Source organism: Labeo rohita, unplaced genomic scaffold, assembly GCF_022985175.1.
Source record: "Labeo rohita strain BAU-BD-2019 unplaced genomic scaffold, IGBB_LRoh.1.0 scaffold_98, whole genome shotgun sequence".
NCBI lineage: Eukaryota > Metazoa > Chordata > Actinopteri > Cypriniformes > Cyprinidae > Labeo > Labeo rohita.
In genome coordinates, this window is record NW_026129942.1 from 256,134 (window position 1) to 274,853 (window position 18,720).

Genomic DNA, 18,720 nt, shown 5'->3' on the forward strand with positions numbered 1-18,720 from the left:
CAGAGAATTAAATATTCACTTCGGTCTCATGTTTAAGCTATATGACTTTGAAATGCTCTCTTTAAAATGAGTTAATCAAGCTGCACTAAGTAAAGAGGCAGCTAGGGAGAAATGAGATATTGTGTGACCATGTGCGCTTATTAAACATCGTGTCATCTGAATCAGAGAGGACGTGACCAACATGCATAACAATCAAAACACATGCACAGCTGCAGCAAGCACTCTTAATAAGGGGTCATGTTGTTGGTTTGAACAGAAAACTGCCAGAGGATATCAAACATGAGCCATGTCCAACAAGATTTTATTATTTAATTTTGCACATAAAAATACTAAAATAAGTTAAATAATTTCTAAATATATACTGTATAATACTGTAGTTGTACAAATGGATGTGTGTGAACAATTTATTTTTTTTGTGCAACTACAAAAATATAAAGCAAAACTCTCTTATGTGATCACAGGAATAAATTACGTTTTAAAATATATTCAAATAGAACACAGTTATTTTAAATAGTAAAAATATTTTAAAAATATTACTGTTTTTTCTGTACTTTGGATCAAATAAATGCAGGCTTAGTGAGCGGAAGGAACTTCTTTAAAAAACATTTAAAATCTTACTGTTCAAAAACTTTTGACTGATAGTGTTTTTTTATTATGTTATTCATATATAATTTACTATATATAATATTTAATGTGTAAATATATAATAAAAATGCATATATTTTAAAATTACTTTTACTATACATACAGCCACATACATACAAATGTATTTTATATATAGACTTTTTAGAGGATAAAAAAAGATGATTTGTGTATTGAAAGCATTTAAACATAAGCATATGGTATAAATTAAAACAAGAAACAAATTCACTCAAATGTGCTTTTTTGGTAGTTTACATTATATGCCTTTATATCTAAGGCACTTAATGGAAAGTGTGCAATATTCTAATCTGGTCACTAGTTTCCTGCCCACTTTAATTCTCTCTTTCACACTTTCCTCTCTCTCTCCCTCTCTCTCTCTTTTTGTCTCTCTCCATCCTCCTCCATTCCCAGCGTGCACAGCTGTACTACGGCAGACACACATAATCTCTCAGATTCTCTATCAACACTGTGCTTCCTCAGTTTTCCACTCAGTGTTTTTGTCGCTCCAGTTTCTCTGAAGGCTACTTATCATTCTTCTCCAAATTATTTCTCTCATTCACCCTCTCCATTAAACATCTCCATACTCCATCCTTTTTTAATCGTCTTCTTCACCATTTCATCTGTTTCCATTTGCGCTCACCCTTTTCCCATCCTTTGTCTCTGAACTCATTCTTGTTTTCATCCCAGTCTCATCTCCACTTCACTGCCTGTCTGATCTTTTCTTTTTCTGCTCTTTCTTCAATGGAGGCTGAGGCACTTTACAGTTTTAGAGCGAGTGAATGCGATGAGCTCAGTTTTCAGAAGGGTGACATCCTGAAGGTGAGTCTGAGTGTGTGTGTGCATGCAGTAGTTTACTGTGAATATGTAGCACACTTGGATGAATTTATAAAGATGCTGATCTGCATGCTGCACGTTTGTAGAAGAAACTAGATCAGTGAGTCAGTTTAGTGGGAGTGTGTGCATCAGTGTTCTAGTATGTGTTTCAGAACAGATATTTGTGTGAATAGCTGGTGATATATGTAGCTTGTGGGATGGTACAGTACAAGATAATTCTTGTGCAAAGATATTTATATAGGCTACTATATAAATTAGAGATCTGTTTTAAAAAATTGCTTACAAAAAACTGTATATGTCAGTAAAACACTACACTACCACAGTCAGTTGTTTGTTTACGTGTTACTTGAACTTATGTGTGAGGCAGGTCATTTGCATTGCTTTGCAAACTGTTTTTTTTGTTTTTGATTATCAAATTATGTTTTCTGGGAAATTACATACAGTTTCCATGGACACTTGAAAATTTCCACTACCTAAGCAAATGATAAAGTTAGAAATGTAGCAATTTTCAAAAAGCATATACAGACAACTTAAGGGAGAAGTCCACTTCCAGAACAACAGTTTACAAATAATTTACTCACCCCCTTGTTATCCACGATGTTCATGTCTTTCTTTCTTCAGTCGTAAAGAAATTATGTTTTTTAAGGAAAACATTTCAGGATTTTTCTCCATATAATGGACTGATATGGTGCCCCGATTTTAAACTTCCAAATTACAGTTTAAATGCGGCTTCAAACAATCCCAAATGCGGTTGTAAACGATCCCAGCTGAGAAAGAAGGGTCTTATCTAGCATAACGATCAGTTATTTTCATATTTCATACATTTTATTTAAAAAAAGTAAATAATTTAAAAATATTTTAAAATAAGAACAAAGTTTGAAAATATATAAAATATATACATTTCAAAACATGAATTAACATTTTAAAGATAGATAAAATCAATTATTAGATTTTGTTTTCTCATACATAAACAGTGATTCATGAACCCTAGTTTTGGAAACCCTGGCTTAGTCTATTTTTAAATTAGGAGGAGAAATATCAAACCTAATGGACATCTGAATACTGATCTTATGTTTATTTTAGGTGACTAACATGGATGATGATCCGAACTGGTACACGGCTGAGCTGTTTGGTAGGCGGGGCTATGTACCAAAGAACTATATCAATGTAAGACCTCACACGTAAGTATCACGTGCATGTGGTTTTAATTTTGAATGACAAAGCAAAATTCGTTAAGACAAGATGCTGCAGGCAAAAACAATTAATTTCTTAGTTCTAATGAGTGATATTGTTTAAAATCATAAAACAGGTTTGTGTTGCCTGACTTGGATGACGCTTCAGCATAGTTTGCAGTGCAGGCTGCCATATTAATAGTATACATTTTTTGTCTCTTAGAAATGCACATTTGACAATAGCTTGAGTTCACAGTAGTAGTTGCTTGCGTTAGTATGGAGGTGACATTTTATAACTTTGCTGCTGTACTATGGGCGCAGGAGGCGCAATGATGTTACGCAGCGTCAACTCTGCCGGCTGCAACTCTGCATCCACACAAACTTAGTGCCGGTCACTTTCAGGCGCTGCGTAATATTATTGCACCTGCTGCACCCGTGGAGAGGGTGCTCGCTGCAGAGCCAAATGGGAGAAGCTGGAGCTCTAGCTCCCCCTCGCTGGAGGTAATGAGTGGAGATAGACACCTAATTACACCCTAACCCTACCCCTTACCCTATCCTAAACATAACTCTACCCATTAGTTCACACAGAGGTGGAGCTGGACATCCAGGGAGGGGGAGCTGGAGGCCATTAGGCTCTGCAGTGAGCAGTACTTGCACCCATGGTACAGCAGCAAAGTTCCTTGATTATTACGCCGGAATGAAAGTACAGTTCCTAGTCATATCAGCCTAGAAAATCACAATTTTTCATTTTCCGTCAGTCTTAGTACACAATGTAACTACAGAAGACTAAGGTTTTAAATATGAAAAATCTAGTCATTATATATGGTCATTTTTGAGCGAGATGCTATCAGTCTAATCAGATTCAATGATCTATGCTAAGCTATGTAAAAGTGCTACCGCCAGACCCGGTGATCGGCTGAATGGATTCGAAAATAGTAAAACTCAACTGTTTAACTCTAGAGGAGCTGGACAGTGAGCCTATTTTTTTTTTTTTTAAATGGAGTGTTCTTTTAAGCCTTGTCTGTGAAACTGAGGCTTTGAGTTCTACTAATATTTACCATTGATCTTCCATCGTAGCATGCCTTTAGATCATGATAACTACAGTTAAAACCACACATATAGCACCTCAATGTCATGGTCTGAACTTTGAAGAATTGGTTCACTTCCAGAATAAAAATTTCCTGATAATTTACTCACCCCCATGTCATCCAAGATGTTCACGTCTTTCTTTCGTCAGTCGAAAAGAAGGTTTTTGAGGAAAACATTTCAGGATTTTTCTCCATATAGCAGACTTCAATAGTGCCCAATGAGTTGAAGGTCCAAACTGCAGTTTCAATGCAGCTTCAAAGGGCTCCACACGATCCCAACCGAGGAATAAGTGGCTTATCTAGCAAAACGTTGGTAATTTTCTATAAAATAAATAAAATGTACATACTTTTTAATCACAAATGCTTGTCTTGCACTGGATTGACCTTACACATTGCGTAATCACGCAGGCATGACGTAGGCGGAAATACCAACCCAGTGTTTACAAAGCGAACCTGAAAAGAAAGTTATACAACCTTTACAAAAAAGGTAAAACAATGATGTTGGAGGAGAAAATGAGATTTTTTACCCTACCTTAATACCAGACCTTTTTGAACCAAAGTACATAGACAAAGAACTAACCATGCATGACTTTTCCAACATGATTATGCAATGCGTGAAGACGTGCATAGCAGAGCTAGTGCAAGATAAGCATTTGTGGTTAAAAAGTATGTGAATTTTTTTTTTTTTTTTAGAAAATGACCAATCATTTCGCTAGATAAGACCCTTATTTTGCCTCTGGGATCGTGTAGAGCCCTTTGAAGCTGCATTGAAACTTTGTTTTGACTGAGGAAAGACATGAACATCTTGGATGACATGGTGGTGAGTAAATTATCAGGAAATTTTTATTCTGGAAGTGAACTAATCCTTTAAGCCAAGAAGATAAATGGTCCGTGTGGCGCAGTTCAAGCAGCGGACATTTACTGAACTCTTGTTATTGGTTTGCCAGTGAAAATTGTATAGTGATAATTATTGTTACCGTTTTATCGCCCAGCCCTAGTTTTAATTGTGTTGTGCAAGATGGCATTTGCATCCCATGAGTTGGAAAGGTGCTTTTGAATCCTCAATGGAGCAAGTTTAGGGTTGGGTTTAGGATTATATGTGTTGAAGAATCAATCTGTGTCATCCAGGCTAGAAAAAAATTAAAGAAGTAGCTTCATCAGAAATACAAATGTAGGGGTTTCCCATTATTTCACCTCATTGTGATGTCATATGACTCACAAATTGCTGTGGGTGTGGCCTTCCCAATGGTGTGACTAGGACTGAAACTGTTAGGGACATATGCCAGGTAAGGATGTCCTTGCCCTGTTTTGCCATAAAATGGAAGATTGAGAATCTTGTGAGGTATTGAGGATAGGCCAAAGTCAAAGCCCCGACCAAACCCAGACAAACATGCTGTAGCTTGACCTGAAAATAGCAGTTTATGACTGAGAACCTGCCAGTCATTCTGAAATAAATGGATGAGTCAGTTAAAATTCACAATCATGGTTAAATAGAGAGGACTGAATGAGATCAAACGCTGGCTTATGATAAATGTAGTTGAAGCTGCTTATTAAGCATAAGATGGCAGAATGTTTTCATGCAATTAAACATGTCATTTAAATATATATCGTGCAGGCACTTGCATTTCTAAAAATCTGAAAACATCCAATGATACAAATAAGAAGAAAACAATGCACGCAGTGCATGCACTTTAATTTTAATTCTAACTCTTGGGAATTTTGTGAACAAATTGTTTAATGTTTAAGGGGATCAATCGCTCTGAACTCAATTACCAAAAAAATAGCTGTAATCTCATAACTGTCAATTTCCTGCTAGCGGGACGCCTTCACTAAATTACAATTAAATCTAATCATGACAAACTATATATATCGTTGGAAAGGTCTAAGACTCCTAAATAGATATTTTACCACTGTTTTAGTTACAAGTATGTAGGAACAGTAATACATTATTTTACAACAAGAGTGCACCTCAAAAATCTACATCATAAAAGAAGGCTTCAATTTTAAAGCAATTTTGACTTAAAAACTATTTTGTAAAATATTTATTTTATAAAAAAATAATAAAAAATAGTTCAGTACTTTTTTTTTTTACAGTAAATTTAAACTTCTATGATTTTTTTATTGTTTCATTTTTTAAAATAATTTCACTGAATAATCTGCTCATTGTCTCCTTTAAAAAGAAACCAACTTTAGGTCTGTATTCAAAAGCGTTCATGAATTATAACTATATTAATTTGGCATGTTTTTACGTCTATGTTCAAAAATGGAGGGTGTCAGTTAAGGGTTAAAAATGAAATATTTTTAGAATTTAAAAAGAAGGTTAAAACTGTTTGCATGGCTTTTTGAGCAAATATATTCATTTTAATTTGACAGTTTAAGTTGCAGATTTGGCATTGTTATAATAATATTTTCAATTCTGTACCTAAAACATTAGATCATGGCACAAGCAATACGACGCTCAAAGGTTCAATTCCCAGGGAATGTATGAACTGATAAAATATACACTTTAAATGCAGTATAAAAGATTAAATACCAAATGCATGAATGCAAATTTAATAGTGGCCTATTTAGATGAAGTCTAACTTCAAATTGTTTATGCAAAGAGTTTATTGCAGATTATTCCCTTTATTTATGTGATTTAAAATGATTCAATAGTATGTGCTTTTTATAAATGGTAACATGGAAAGGAAAGTGCTAGGTACACTTAAAGAAATACAAAATACAAAAGTTACATACTTGTAAACCTCAACACATTAATAAACTTGGAATAAACTTGTCCTGACATCACAAGATACTGAATGTGACAACAAAATCAACAACAACAAAGTAAATAAAACTGGCAAATGGTCAAACAATGCAACCATGTTAATTATTTAAGCCATGGTGCATGCTGGGAAAAGACAGACTGGGACTAAACCACAAATCAATTTTTCAGTATAGGCCTATTTGAGCAACAGCAAGAACAACATCAAAACATTTTGTACTTGCTGGTTTGACTTAACCCTTTAACTGTCACTCCCATTTTTGAACACAGACATAAAAATGAACTATCCAGACTTAAGTTCTTATAATTCATGAATGAAAAAATTTTGCGATATGATGTTGATGTACATTTTCCGTGGTAATGCAATGTCTGATTTTAAAATGCCTTTCAAAGGATGAATTTTGAGATTTTAACTTTTGCACTGATATATAATTTCTTATGATTTCTAAATTGTGATAGGAAAAAAAGGCAACGAAGAAAGTCTTTTGTGACAAAGGTCAGAACTCATGTTATGATGTAGATTTTAAAATTGCACTCTACAATAAAGTACACTGTAAAAAAAAAAAAAAAAAAAAAAAACTCAAAGTAAATAAAAAAAACTTTAAAAACTATTTTAGGCTTCAGAATTTCACATTTAATTTAGTGTGTTACTTGGCATTTCTTTGTAATTATTTATGAATTTCACTTCTAAGTGAAAATTGTTACAATCCCACAACATTTTTCTTGTCAGTGTAATTTTTTGGAACATTATTTACTTGATTAAATCATTTTTAAAGTGTACTGTACCCGTAGTCCCCTTTCAATTCAGGAATATATAATATGATGTTGGACTGACAGCTGAGCTTGTATTTTGCAGGTGGTTTGTGGGCGGAATTTCCCGGCAGGCTGCAGAAAACCGTCTGAGACCGCTAGAGTGTGGTGCGTTTCTCATTAGGGAGAGCGAGAGCACACCGGGAGAGTTCTCCGTGTCTGTCAGGTCAGATGCACCCTTACAAATGAAACCTGCCTGCACTGGACTATACAGAACACCACAAACATCTACTGTGTTCATTATTAAGGCATGTTATTATTATTTCCTGCATTTGCTGCAAAAGTGGACAGTGGACATGAGTGTACTTGCATATTCATGTGTGTGTGTGTGTAAATGTGTGTCCTTGTTACCTTATCTGGTTCTTCATTAACACACTCTAATTAGAGTGGAGTGCATGGTAGCGTGTTGCTGTGATGTAATCGTTTTGCTCCCAGCACTCCGGAACCTATTTAAACAGTTCAGAGTTCTCTAGGTGGAAACTGAAACCTTTTAGATATTCCAACCAAAAAGTACATTTCGTAACACTTTCTAGAAACACTCTATATATATTATCTAGGTTATTGCTTGGGTGTTAGCGTAGTTGCTAGGTGGTCACTGCCCAAGTCAAAAGAGCCTTTAAGGTTTTTGTGTCATTGTGTACTTTAAAGGCATTGTTCACCCACAAATAAACATTCTGTCATCATTTAATCATTAGTTTTAAACCTGAATGAGTTTCTGAATGAGTACTACTGAAGTCAGTGGCTATCAGCACATGTTTAGTTACACACATTTTTCAGAATATCTTCTTTTGTGCTCAACAGAAAAAAAAGAAACTCATACAAGTTTGGAACAACTTGAGGGTGAGTAAATGTTGACAGAATTTTCATTTTTGGGAAAATGAAAATGACTCAATGATTTCTTCACCCTCAAGCCATCCTAGGTGTAAATGAGTTTCTTCTTTCAGACAAATATAATCAGAGTTATTTTAAAAAATGTCTTGGATCTTCTAAGCTTTATAATGGCTGTTGAGATTTTGAAGTCCTATAAAGTGCATAATCCATCATGAGATCCAGGGGGTTATTAAATGCCTCCTGAAGTGAATCGATGCATTTATTTATGAAAAATATGGATAATTAAAACTTTATAACCCGTCATCTCTAGCTTCAGATAAATGTTGTACACGCTCACCCGATTTGTTTCAAGCAGACTTTATTAACCCCCTGAGCCACATGGAGTACTTTCATGATGGATGGATGCACTTTATTAGACTTCAAAATCTCAACACCCATTCACTGACATGATAAAGCTTGGAAGAGCCAGGACATTGTTTAATATAACTCTGATTGTATTCATCTGAAACAAGAAAATCATATACACCTACGATGGCTTTAGGGTGAGTAAATCATGAGATAATTTTCATTTTTTTGGTGATCTATCCCTTTAAATTCGATTTTTCACCCATTTTATTGTCCACTATTTGCCAAGCCAATTGCCTTAAAATGACAGGCTGTATGATTTCAGGTATCATTCATTTATACAGCACAAACGGTGAAGTGCAAGAGCATAATACTTAGAGATTTGAAAAACCGCATCAACACCTTTTCTTTTCTTCTTTTATTTACAGCTCATAGAATTCTATTGAAAACGTTGGCATGCATTGGGAGGGTGGACATGTATAGATTATTTTTAGATCGCTTTGCCGCACACCTCTGAAGACCTGACCTAAAACGTCAAATCCTACTGAGACAGAGAGAAAGAAATAGAAAGAGAAATCGAGGGACAGTTGCAACACAATCGCAGCACAATGAATCCAATTCTGCCATGTATTATTAGTATGGTGCTTCCTAACAAGCTTCAGTACCTGAGGACAGCACAGATGTTTCTGTGTGTGCTTACGGGTGTAGAGGAGAAAGAAAGCAAGAAACAAAAGAAAGGGAAAGAGAGAAAGACAGTCATAATCAGTTATATGTGCCCGTAAAACAACCTTTATAGACCCAAGGACCCCTGGTATAAAAACAGCTATTGTTTTAGGAGCATTAGCTAATGCTTGAAAGATCATCCCTAAGTATAGATCTATTAACATTTACTGACATATCACTGAGACTTACTGAAATAAAAATTGTAGCTAAACTTTATTTGTAGTACTATATGTGCAAAATGCACATTTCCTAATATTAAGTCTAAAATAAGTTTTAATATCACTATTGATGAGGATTGTATGATCTTTGAATAATATCGGTCTTTAAATGCAAGATATTTAAAGTGTACTTAAAGTATACTTGCAATAGTTTCACTTTAGCACAATCAAATATACTTAAGTATACCTTCAGTTGGACTTCGGCACAATTAAAGTGCATTAAGTACAAAATTAGTTGTTCCAATTTAGCAGACTTTAAATATACCAGTTTAGCATACTGGTATATTGCAGGGTATTTTTATTAAGTACATAATATGTAAATGTATTTGTAATATACTTAGCATGAAATACATTTCAGTATATTTATTTTTTACTAGGGATGTCTTAAAACCTTGTTAATGCACAGACCCTCTGGGGATATGCTCGGTGACTCTTGAGCAGGTGTTTTGTGTCATAGTTGTTAAATTATTGAGTAACCTTAGTATTGACTAGTCATGATTCAGGAATACGTGGGTCATACGTGGGTCGAAGACAATAGTTTATATGCCAAAAACAAAATCTTAATTTAGAACAAGAATCATTAGATGGCATTAAAAGATTTCTTATTTAATGATTCACTAGGTTTTATTAATTTGTCAGCCAGATGATTTTAATTATTTAAAATACAATACAATTTAGTGTGATCACTTATTATATTTTAGCAATAACAGCTCAGAATAATTATGTTGTTTCATGTTTACATGAATATATATCTGTTACTCTGAATGGCAATAGAAAATTATTTCATGTATATTTTGACATTTTTATTTTACAGGTTATTGGAAATATTAAAGTAGAAACATTTAAGATGCTTTCTATTAAATCAATTCAATGTAAATTGAATTTAATGCAGTCACCACATACTGTACATATGGGGTTGAAGAGTTCATTTCCATTTTAGATTTTATTTCATCATTATTTTGTATATTAGTCATTTTATTTAAATGAATTAAATACAAAAAAGTGAATTTGAAAATGTTATTGAAAAGGATTTTCAAACAGAACTAATATACACAGTACAGATATGATATAAGATGTATTTCTGTTTGTGGCATACATACACATACACTACTAATTCTTTACTTTTTTAAGGAATTAATCATTTTATTCAGCAAAAAATAATTAATAGTGACAGAAAAGACATTTTTAATTTAGTTTTCTATTTCAAATAAATGCTGTACTTTTAACTTTCTATTCATCAAAGATTCTTGAAAAAATGTATCATTTTCACAAAATACAGTATTAAGCAACACATTTTTTTTTATAACTAAGAAATGTTTTTCAAATGATAAAAAAAAAAGAATGAAAGATAGCATTATACAAGTAGTCCCAAACTTTTCAATAGTTATATAGTTAGGCATTTTGAACTCATGGAGAATAACAAAAACGGTCATTATATCATTTTAAAAGCTTAATGTAAAAGAAACCACTATGCTACACAAAAATCAGACACTCCAATGAGTTGGAGCTTGAATATGAGAACTGCTAATATGGCTCTGGTATAAGTCATATCTAATGACTGTGATTATACTGACTCAGGCTTGCTCTCCCTAAACATGCCCTGTTGTTTTCAAGATCTTTGGTATAACTCACACATACACAAATCCAAATCCCTTAGGCAGTTCCTCATTCTGTCAGCGTTTCTGTCTGAACAAGCTGGCTGATCCATGCATTATTGCATGGACTGATGAGCATCACTATGTGTGTGTGTGTATATGTGTGTGAGCAAAACCCACACAGGTTAAGAGCAGGTGTGGTAGGGTGGAACTGTCGGGTGATTAAAGACACATGCCGCAGGCTCATGGTGTGTGTCAGAGCCTGCACATTTCTCAATAACCCAGAAACAATTAATAGCATGTTTTCAAATGTATTTTTCTGTAAAATTATTTATATCAAACCATCAACAATCAATAATTTTAATTTTTCTTACATTTATATTTATATATATATTTATATTTATAGTTTATATAATTTTGTAATTTATATGGGCTGTGAAATGCAACAATATATTTTTCAAATAAACAAAATTACTAGAAAAATGACATTGTATATTTCTTGGTTTAAATTAATTTTTTTTTTTTTTCAGGATTCTCAAAGAATTTAATACTTTTTTTCAGCAAGGATGCGTTAAATTGATCAAATGTGACAATAAATACATTTATAATGTTACAAAAGATTTCTGTTTTAAATTATTTTAAAAAGTTTTTACATTTTAAATAAATTCTGTTCTTTTGAACTTTCTATTCATCAAAGATTGCTGAAAAAATGTATCAGTGTTTCCACAAAAATGTTAAGCAACTATTTAAAAACATATATTTATTTAAAAAAATATTTAAAATATATTAATGCAAATGATAAGAATTATTACACAAATAAAAATAACATTTTATAAAATAGACAGATATGTAGAGTGGCTAATTTCCAGTACTCAGCAATCAGATACTGAATGCACTGAAGGGTAATATGTTTTTGGAGAGCAGTTATTGATTTTAAAACATTTTTCACGCAATTACAGGACATACAATGCATGTATTGTGTTATTACATCTTGATGGGATATGCATACGGATATAGATATTGTTGCATATTGACTGGATTGCTTAATTTTAAACATCTTTAACCTCAGTGTACTCTTTGGTGTATATAATCTGCAGGAGAATAAGCACTGACTTGTTCAGAGTCTAATTTGATTAAAGTTATTAACTCTGTGCTCCTACGTCATTGAGATTCAAAAACTTGCTGAGAGCTGAAATGTCAAACTGTGATTTATTAAGCAAAACCTTTAATCAAACACTGTTATGTTCTGATTTAATAGACTGGTAAGTCAAGCCAAGATCTACCACTTTATCTTGAATGTAAATAACCCTTTCTCTTTTTTTCTTTCTTTCTCTAGTTACGGTGACCATGTGCAGCACTTTAAGGTTTTGAAAGATGGACTAGGGCAGTTCTTTATATGGGATGAAGTCTTCAGCTCCCTCAACCAGCTTGTGGACTTCTACAAAATCAACAGCATTGCCAAAGAGAGAACCGTCTTCCTAAAAGAGCCTGAGGGATCATTAGCTGTAAGAGCTGTCACATGTACATGAGCACATGATGTTTGGGAATTGAACAGCATTACAGAGGTGCCAAGGTTTAACTCTGGTGAACTCTGATCTGCAAATTTGCAAAGCGAAAGGATGTATGACCAATAAAGGTTATAAAGTCAATCTTTGATCTCTTGGCTCAAGGCAGAATGCAAAGCTACAATGGCTACATGGCCCTCCTTTGTCTTGATTGCTGAGTTTAGGGTGAGTTAAAGGTTAGAGTTGTGCTTTGGGATAGAGTTACCTGTGGAAGCCAGTTTTTACAGCTTTTTAGTTAGTTTATTTGTTTATTTCTCATAAATTTTGACTTAATCTCAGATTGTGGTAGCTTTTTCTCAGAACTCACAATTGCAAATTTATTTCTCCTAATTTCTGATTTTATTTCTTCTAATTGCAACCTTGTTTTGCAGCTTTATTTCTTAAAGTCATTACTTTATATCTCACAATTTTGGCAACTGTTTTTCACAAATGGGACCTTTTTCCACTTAATTGTAACCTTTTTTTTTTTTGTAATTGTGCCTGTATCTCACATTTGCACCTTTATTTCTGAGAGCCGTGACTTTATATCTTACAGTCATAACAATTTTTTTCTTGTAATTGCAACTTTTGTCTTGTAATTGTGACTGTATCTCACAGTTGCAACTTTTTCTTCTAAATTTTTATTTTTATTTCTTTGACTTTGTTTCTTTCATTTGAGATTTTATTTCTGACAATCGTGACTTTGTTTCTTACAATTATGACTTTTTTTTCTTGTAATTGTGACTATCTCACAATTGCAACTTAATTTCTTCTCAATTTTTTTTTTTTTTCTTGTCATGACTTTGTTTCTTACATTTGCGACTTTATTTATGACAAGCATGACTTTACATCTCACAATAGTGGCAACTTCCTCATAATTGAGATGTTTTTTCTTATAAATGCAACTTTTTTCTTGTAATTGTGACTATGTCACAATTGCTACTTTATTTCTTCTAAATTTTTATTTTATTTCTTTTAATTGCAACTTTGTTTCTCACATTTGCGAAGTTATTTTTGACAAACATCACTTTACGTTTCACAATTGTGGCAACTTCCTCATAATAATACAATATAATTACAACTTTTTTTCCTTATTGTAATTTTTATTTTAATCTTGTAATTGCAACCCGTTTCTCACATTTGCAACGTTATTTCTTACAGCGTGACTTTGTATCTCACAGTTGTGACTCTGTCTTATAATTATGACTTTTTTCTTGTAATTGCACAATTTTCTTGTAATTATGACTGTATCTCACAATTGCAACCTAATTTCTCCTACATTTTTATTTTATTTCATTTAATTGCTACTTTGTTTCTTACATTTGCCACGTTATTTCTGACAAGTATGACTTTACATCTCACAATTGTGGCAATTTCCTCATAAGTGAGACTTTTTTTTTCGTAATTGCAACTTTTTCCTGTAATAGTAATTTTTTATTTTATTTCTTGTAATTGTGACCTGTTTCCTACATTTGTGAATTTACATCTCACAGTTGACTTTTCATACAAGTATGATTTTTTTTTCTTGTAATTGCAACTTTTTCTAGTAATTATGACTGTATCTCACAATTGTGACCTAATTTCTTCTAAATTTTTATTTTATTTTATTGCTACTTTGTTTCTCACATTTGCTACATTATTTCTGACAAGCATGACTTTACATCTTACAATTGTGGCAACTTCCTCATAACTGAGACATTTTTATCATAATTGCATTTCATAATTGCAAATGTTTTTTTTCTGTAATTGTAACTCGTTTCTTGTAAATGCGACCTGTTTCCTACATTTGCAACTTTATTTCTGACAAACGTGACTTTACATCTCACAGTCGTGATTTTGTTTCATACAATTTTTTTTTCTTGTAATTGCAACTTTTTTCTTGTAATTATGACTGTATTGCAACTTAATTTCTCCTAAATTATTTTATTTCTTTTAATTGTGACTTTGTTTCTCACATTTGCAAAGTTAATTCTGACAAACATGACATTACATCTCACAATTGTGGCAACTTCCTCATAATTAAAATGTTTTTTATCATAATTGCAACTTTTTTTGCTGTAATTGTAATTTTTTTTTAATTTCTTGTAATTGCGACCTGTTTCTTACATTTGCAACTTTATTTCTGACAGTCATGACTTTACATCTCACAGTTGTGATTTTGTTTCATACATTTATGATTTTTTTCTTGTAATTGCAATTTTTTTCGTGTAATTGCAATTTTTTTCGTGTAATTATGACCGTATCTGACAATTGCAACTTAATTTCTTCTAAATTTTTATTTTATTTCTTTTAATTGTGACTTTGTTTCCAACATTAGGAGTGTTATTTTTGGCAAGCATGACTTTACATCTCACAATTGTGGTAACTTTCTCTTAAGTGAGAGACGTAATTGTAATTGTATTTTTTATTTTATTTCTTGTAATTGCGACCTGTTTCCTACATTTGCAACTTTATTTCTGCCAGTCGTGACTTTATAACTGCTACAAATTTTCCCAATTGTACCTCTTTTTTCTTGTAATTGTGACTATATTTCACAACTGAATCTTTATTTCTCCCACGTTTAAACTTTACGGCTTCTAGTTACATTTTTTTTTTTTTTTTTAAGTGACGTTATTTCTGACAGTTGTGACTTTATCTCAAATGTAGCAAATTTCCCCTAATATCAGTTTTTTTTCTTGTAATTGTGACTGTATTTTACAATTACATCTTTCTCTTAAATTTCTATTTTATTTTTTCTAATTGCGACTGTGAGTATAATTGTGGCAACTTTCTTATAGCCTTATTGTGAGATGTTTTTCTTATAATTGCAATTATTACATTACATAATTATGATTATTGCAACTTTATTTCCCGAATTTGGATTTTATGTCTTGTAGTTGCGACTTTATTTCGCATAGTCATGTCTTTAAATCTCACAATGTGACTTTATAACACGTTGTATTATTACTCTGAGGTGGAGAGAGGTAGGACTATGTTTTGTTTGACTTCTGATCCAGTGCACAGTCTTGTCATGTCTGTGAGTTTGCGTGTGTGTGTATTTCTGTTTCAGAGGCCACGTCATGCCCATGCCCTCTTTGACTTCACGTCCAATCATGCGACTCATCTACGTTTCTTGCGTGGTGACGTCATCGACCTGCTCGACTGTTCAGATGCTCAGTGCTGGAGGGGGCGGTGCCGCGGAAGAGTGGGTGTGTTTCCACCAGAGTATGTGCAGCCAATTTATCACTGAACTTCATGCGTGTTACCATCCTGTACAGTTAAACTCATTGGATGAGAGCCCAGATGTATTGATCTGTCACACATACTCTTCATAAATCTGAAGGTAAATTAAGCCTTAGTCATCAATGTTTGATGTATTTAAGGTTTGTGATTCAACCTCATGTGTCAAAGGTCAGGCTTTGCCCATTATCGTATGTTGAAAGCTTTCAGAAGGCAAATCAAAAATCAGTTACACCTTGTCAACAAACCAGTTTAGTAACACCCTTAAGGAACATAACAATTCAGTGTCATTTACTTATTGATCAGCCATTATCTGAACTTCCTGTCTATTCTTCTTTTAAATACTTTCAAGTCCTTTCAAATAAAGGTTTGGCTTTAGAATAAGAGTATCTACCTATTGCGCCTAATGTTTTATGTTGATAGCACAAAAATGCATTGTCATTTTTTTCAACCAGAAGTGAACTATATATTTCTTTTTTTTATTCAATATGAATTTCTACATACATAGCAAATACTATATTTATTTTCTTTATTTTTTTTCTTTATTGTGCTTATGCCATAAACATACTTTTGAGAATTACTGGCAATTTTTGTGATATTAAGAAATGTATTTATTTCTGTGAAAAAACATTAACATGTAGAAACAACTTTAAATCATTTGCATGTTGATTTCTCTGTAAACACTGTGGTTTTGTGGTGCTATCAAAACATTTGCCAATGATGTAAGTTTGGGGTGGGGCTATTATTTTGATCATCCAGTGACAGATTGGAGTGCCCAGGATGCCTGTCGCATTCATTTTTGTAATTTTATTTAGTGGCAATATTTATTTTTTACTGTTTAATGTTGAAATTCTTACCATAAAAATGTATTTTACACCACTAGTAATTATTATAAATTTAATTTAACATTTTCTAAACCATAATTTAACAAATCATTGATAAAACCATCAGAAAATGTATTTATGTTGTTAAATACAGAGGTGATTATAAAACTATATTGTATAGGATACATGGAAATGATAGATATATATTTTCATTGGGGTTCATTGGGGTTATTTCGTTGTTATCATTCACATGTCTGTTCAGGAAGACCTCTGACTGATGTTCTAATGGAAAACAAATGTTGGATCCACCTATACCATGTGAAAACATTTGGGACATCTAGTGCTGTTTACGTAATGAGCATAAAAATAAGCAATAATGAGCTGATATTATTTTTTGAGTGACATAATTAAAATAATTTTTCACTACCGATTACATAATTCATAACAAGCAATGCAATTTTATTTACTTCGTCATGTAAGATGTGTAAAATTACCCCTGCTGTTCAGTGATATGCAAAATATACAGTATATCAGCAAGCAATGCTTTGCTGCAACGCTGGCGTTCTGACATGTAATGCAATAAAACATGAGCCAGTCAAACCGCTGACTCGTCTTCACACCTATTAACATATAAATTGCCTGTACACATTTAGATAGCAAGCATTGCTATTTATGTTGTGCTTAACATATGATAGACACTTTCAATGTATAACTTTTGTAGAAATATAGCCACGTCAGGTTGTAATGTATATGTGTAATGATAATGTAAGGATGTATTTTACAAGCAGATATTGTCTCTATGAGCTATCAACTCAAGGGAAAAATAAACTTTTATTTACTAAGCATATTGCTTGTCTTTAATGTTCACATTAGTATGCTAAATATAAAGTAGGATTTGTACATCTAGCCCAAAATGTTTTTAAATCTGCCAACAGAGAACACTTGGTTTACACATTGCTTTGTGATTTTAATGTATCATTTTTTTTCATTTGCACATTAACAATAAAAGAATATAAATTAAGAAAAAGTTAAATAGCCACAAATATTTAAGTTAACATTTCATATAACCCACCCTAATGTTCTGCTCTTAAAATCATTTACATGCTTTTCTTGCAATCATATAAACTATGGCTACTCTCACGCAATTGTTGAAATAATTATTTAGACACAAATTACACAGTCAATGGTGTGCTGTACAAAAAATTACAGTATAATCACTGTTCATTTATTTTCATGAAGCAAAACTGCAGTTTAATTAACACCCACATCTTTGGGAGTATCTAGTAATGAGCATATTTATTTTTTCCCAGTCAATGTGAACATATTTATCAAACATACACTATAAGCTCTATAACCTATTATCTTCTAAGCATACACTGTGAGAAAACTCATGGTAATTTATTTTTTGCTCTATTCTCAAAAGCACATATACAGTTCTTTAATGTAGTGCATATATGCATCTAACTGAACAACTATTAAAACACAATCTAGAAAATGTTTTATGGAGCCCAATAATTTAAAGGGATTTTATGGAAGCTTGTTTCCACCATGGGATTAAAAAAGTAAATAAATAAGAAGGTAATTATGACTTCTTATCTCACAATTCTTTAAAAAATATATTTTGAGAAAAAAAGTTAGAATAGCTAGATATAAACAATTGCAATAGTGAAATATAAACTCACAACTACAAAAAAAAGCAACCAAACAAACAATTGCAAGAGGTAGACTTTTTTTCAGAATTGTTTAAAGGAGACGTTCACTTCCAGAACAAAAATTTACAGATAATGTACTCACCCCCTTGTCATCCAAGATGTTCATGTCTTTCTTTCTTCAGTTGTAAAGAAACTTTTTTTTTTTTTGAGGAAAACATTTCAGGATTTTCTCCATATTATGGACTGATATGGTGCCCCAAATTTGAACTTTCAAAATGCAGTTTAAATGCGGCTTCAAACGATCCCAAATGTGGTTGTAAACGATCCCAGCCGAGTAATAAGGATCTTATCTAACGAAACGATCGGTTGTTTTCATAAAAATAATACAATTTATATACTTTTTAATGTCAAACGCTCGTCTTGTCTTAGTCTGCCTGAACTCTGTTTTTTTCCGGTTCA

General features: G+C 32.6%; 1 protein-coding gene across 2 annotated transcripts; it reads left to right on the plus strand.

The window, feature by feature from the left end:
• Positions 1–1,065: 1,065 nt before the first annotated feature.
• On the plus strand, positions 1,066–16,964 carry grapb (GRB2 related adaptor protein b). Of its 2 annotated transcripts, none has more exons than XM_051105386.1 (5): positions 1,066–1,461; positions 2,560–2,657; positions 7,357–7,476; positions 12,359–12,527; positions 15,616–16,964. In XM_051105386.1, the coding sequence occupies exons 1-5, from the start codon at positions 1,384–1,386 to the stop codon at positions 15,793–15,795; spliced, it is 645 nt and encodes a 214-aa protein (XP_050961343.1). In that variant the 5' UTR covers positions 1,066–1,383; the 3' UTR covers positions 15,796–16,964. The 2 variants fall into 2 exon arrangements, with proteins under 2 accessions (XP_050961343.1, XP_050961344.1); XM_051105387.1 differs by having other exon boundaries at positions 2,560–2,643.
• The last annotated feature ends 1,756 nt before the right edge of the window (positions 16,965–18,720 follow it).

What these genes read in the sequence shown, in the direction of transcription:
- grapb (XM_051105386.1), top strand. Translation starts at nt 1,384, where the DNA reads ATGGAGGCTGAGGCACTTTACAGTTTTAGAGCGAGTGAATGCGATGAG. An exon ending in GAGTTCTCCGTGTCTGTCAG is followed by an intron (nt 7,477 to 12,358) that starts GTCAGATGCACC and finishes TTCTTTCTCTAG; the next exon opens with TTACGGTGACCATGTGCAGC. An exon ending in AGCCTGAGGGATCATTAGCT is followed by an intron (nt 12,528 to 15,615) that starts GTAAGAGCTGTC and finishes TTTCTGTTTCAG; the next exon opens with AGGCCACGTCATGCCCATGC.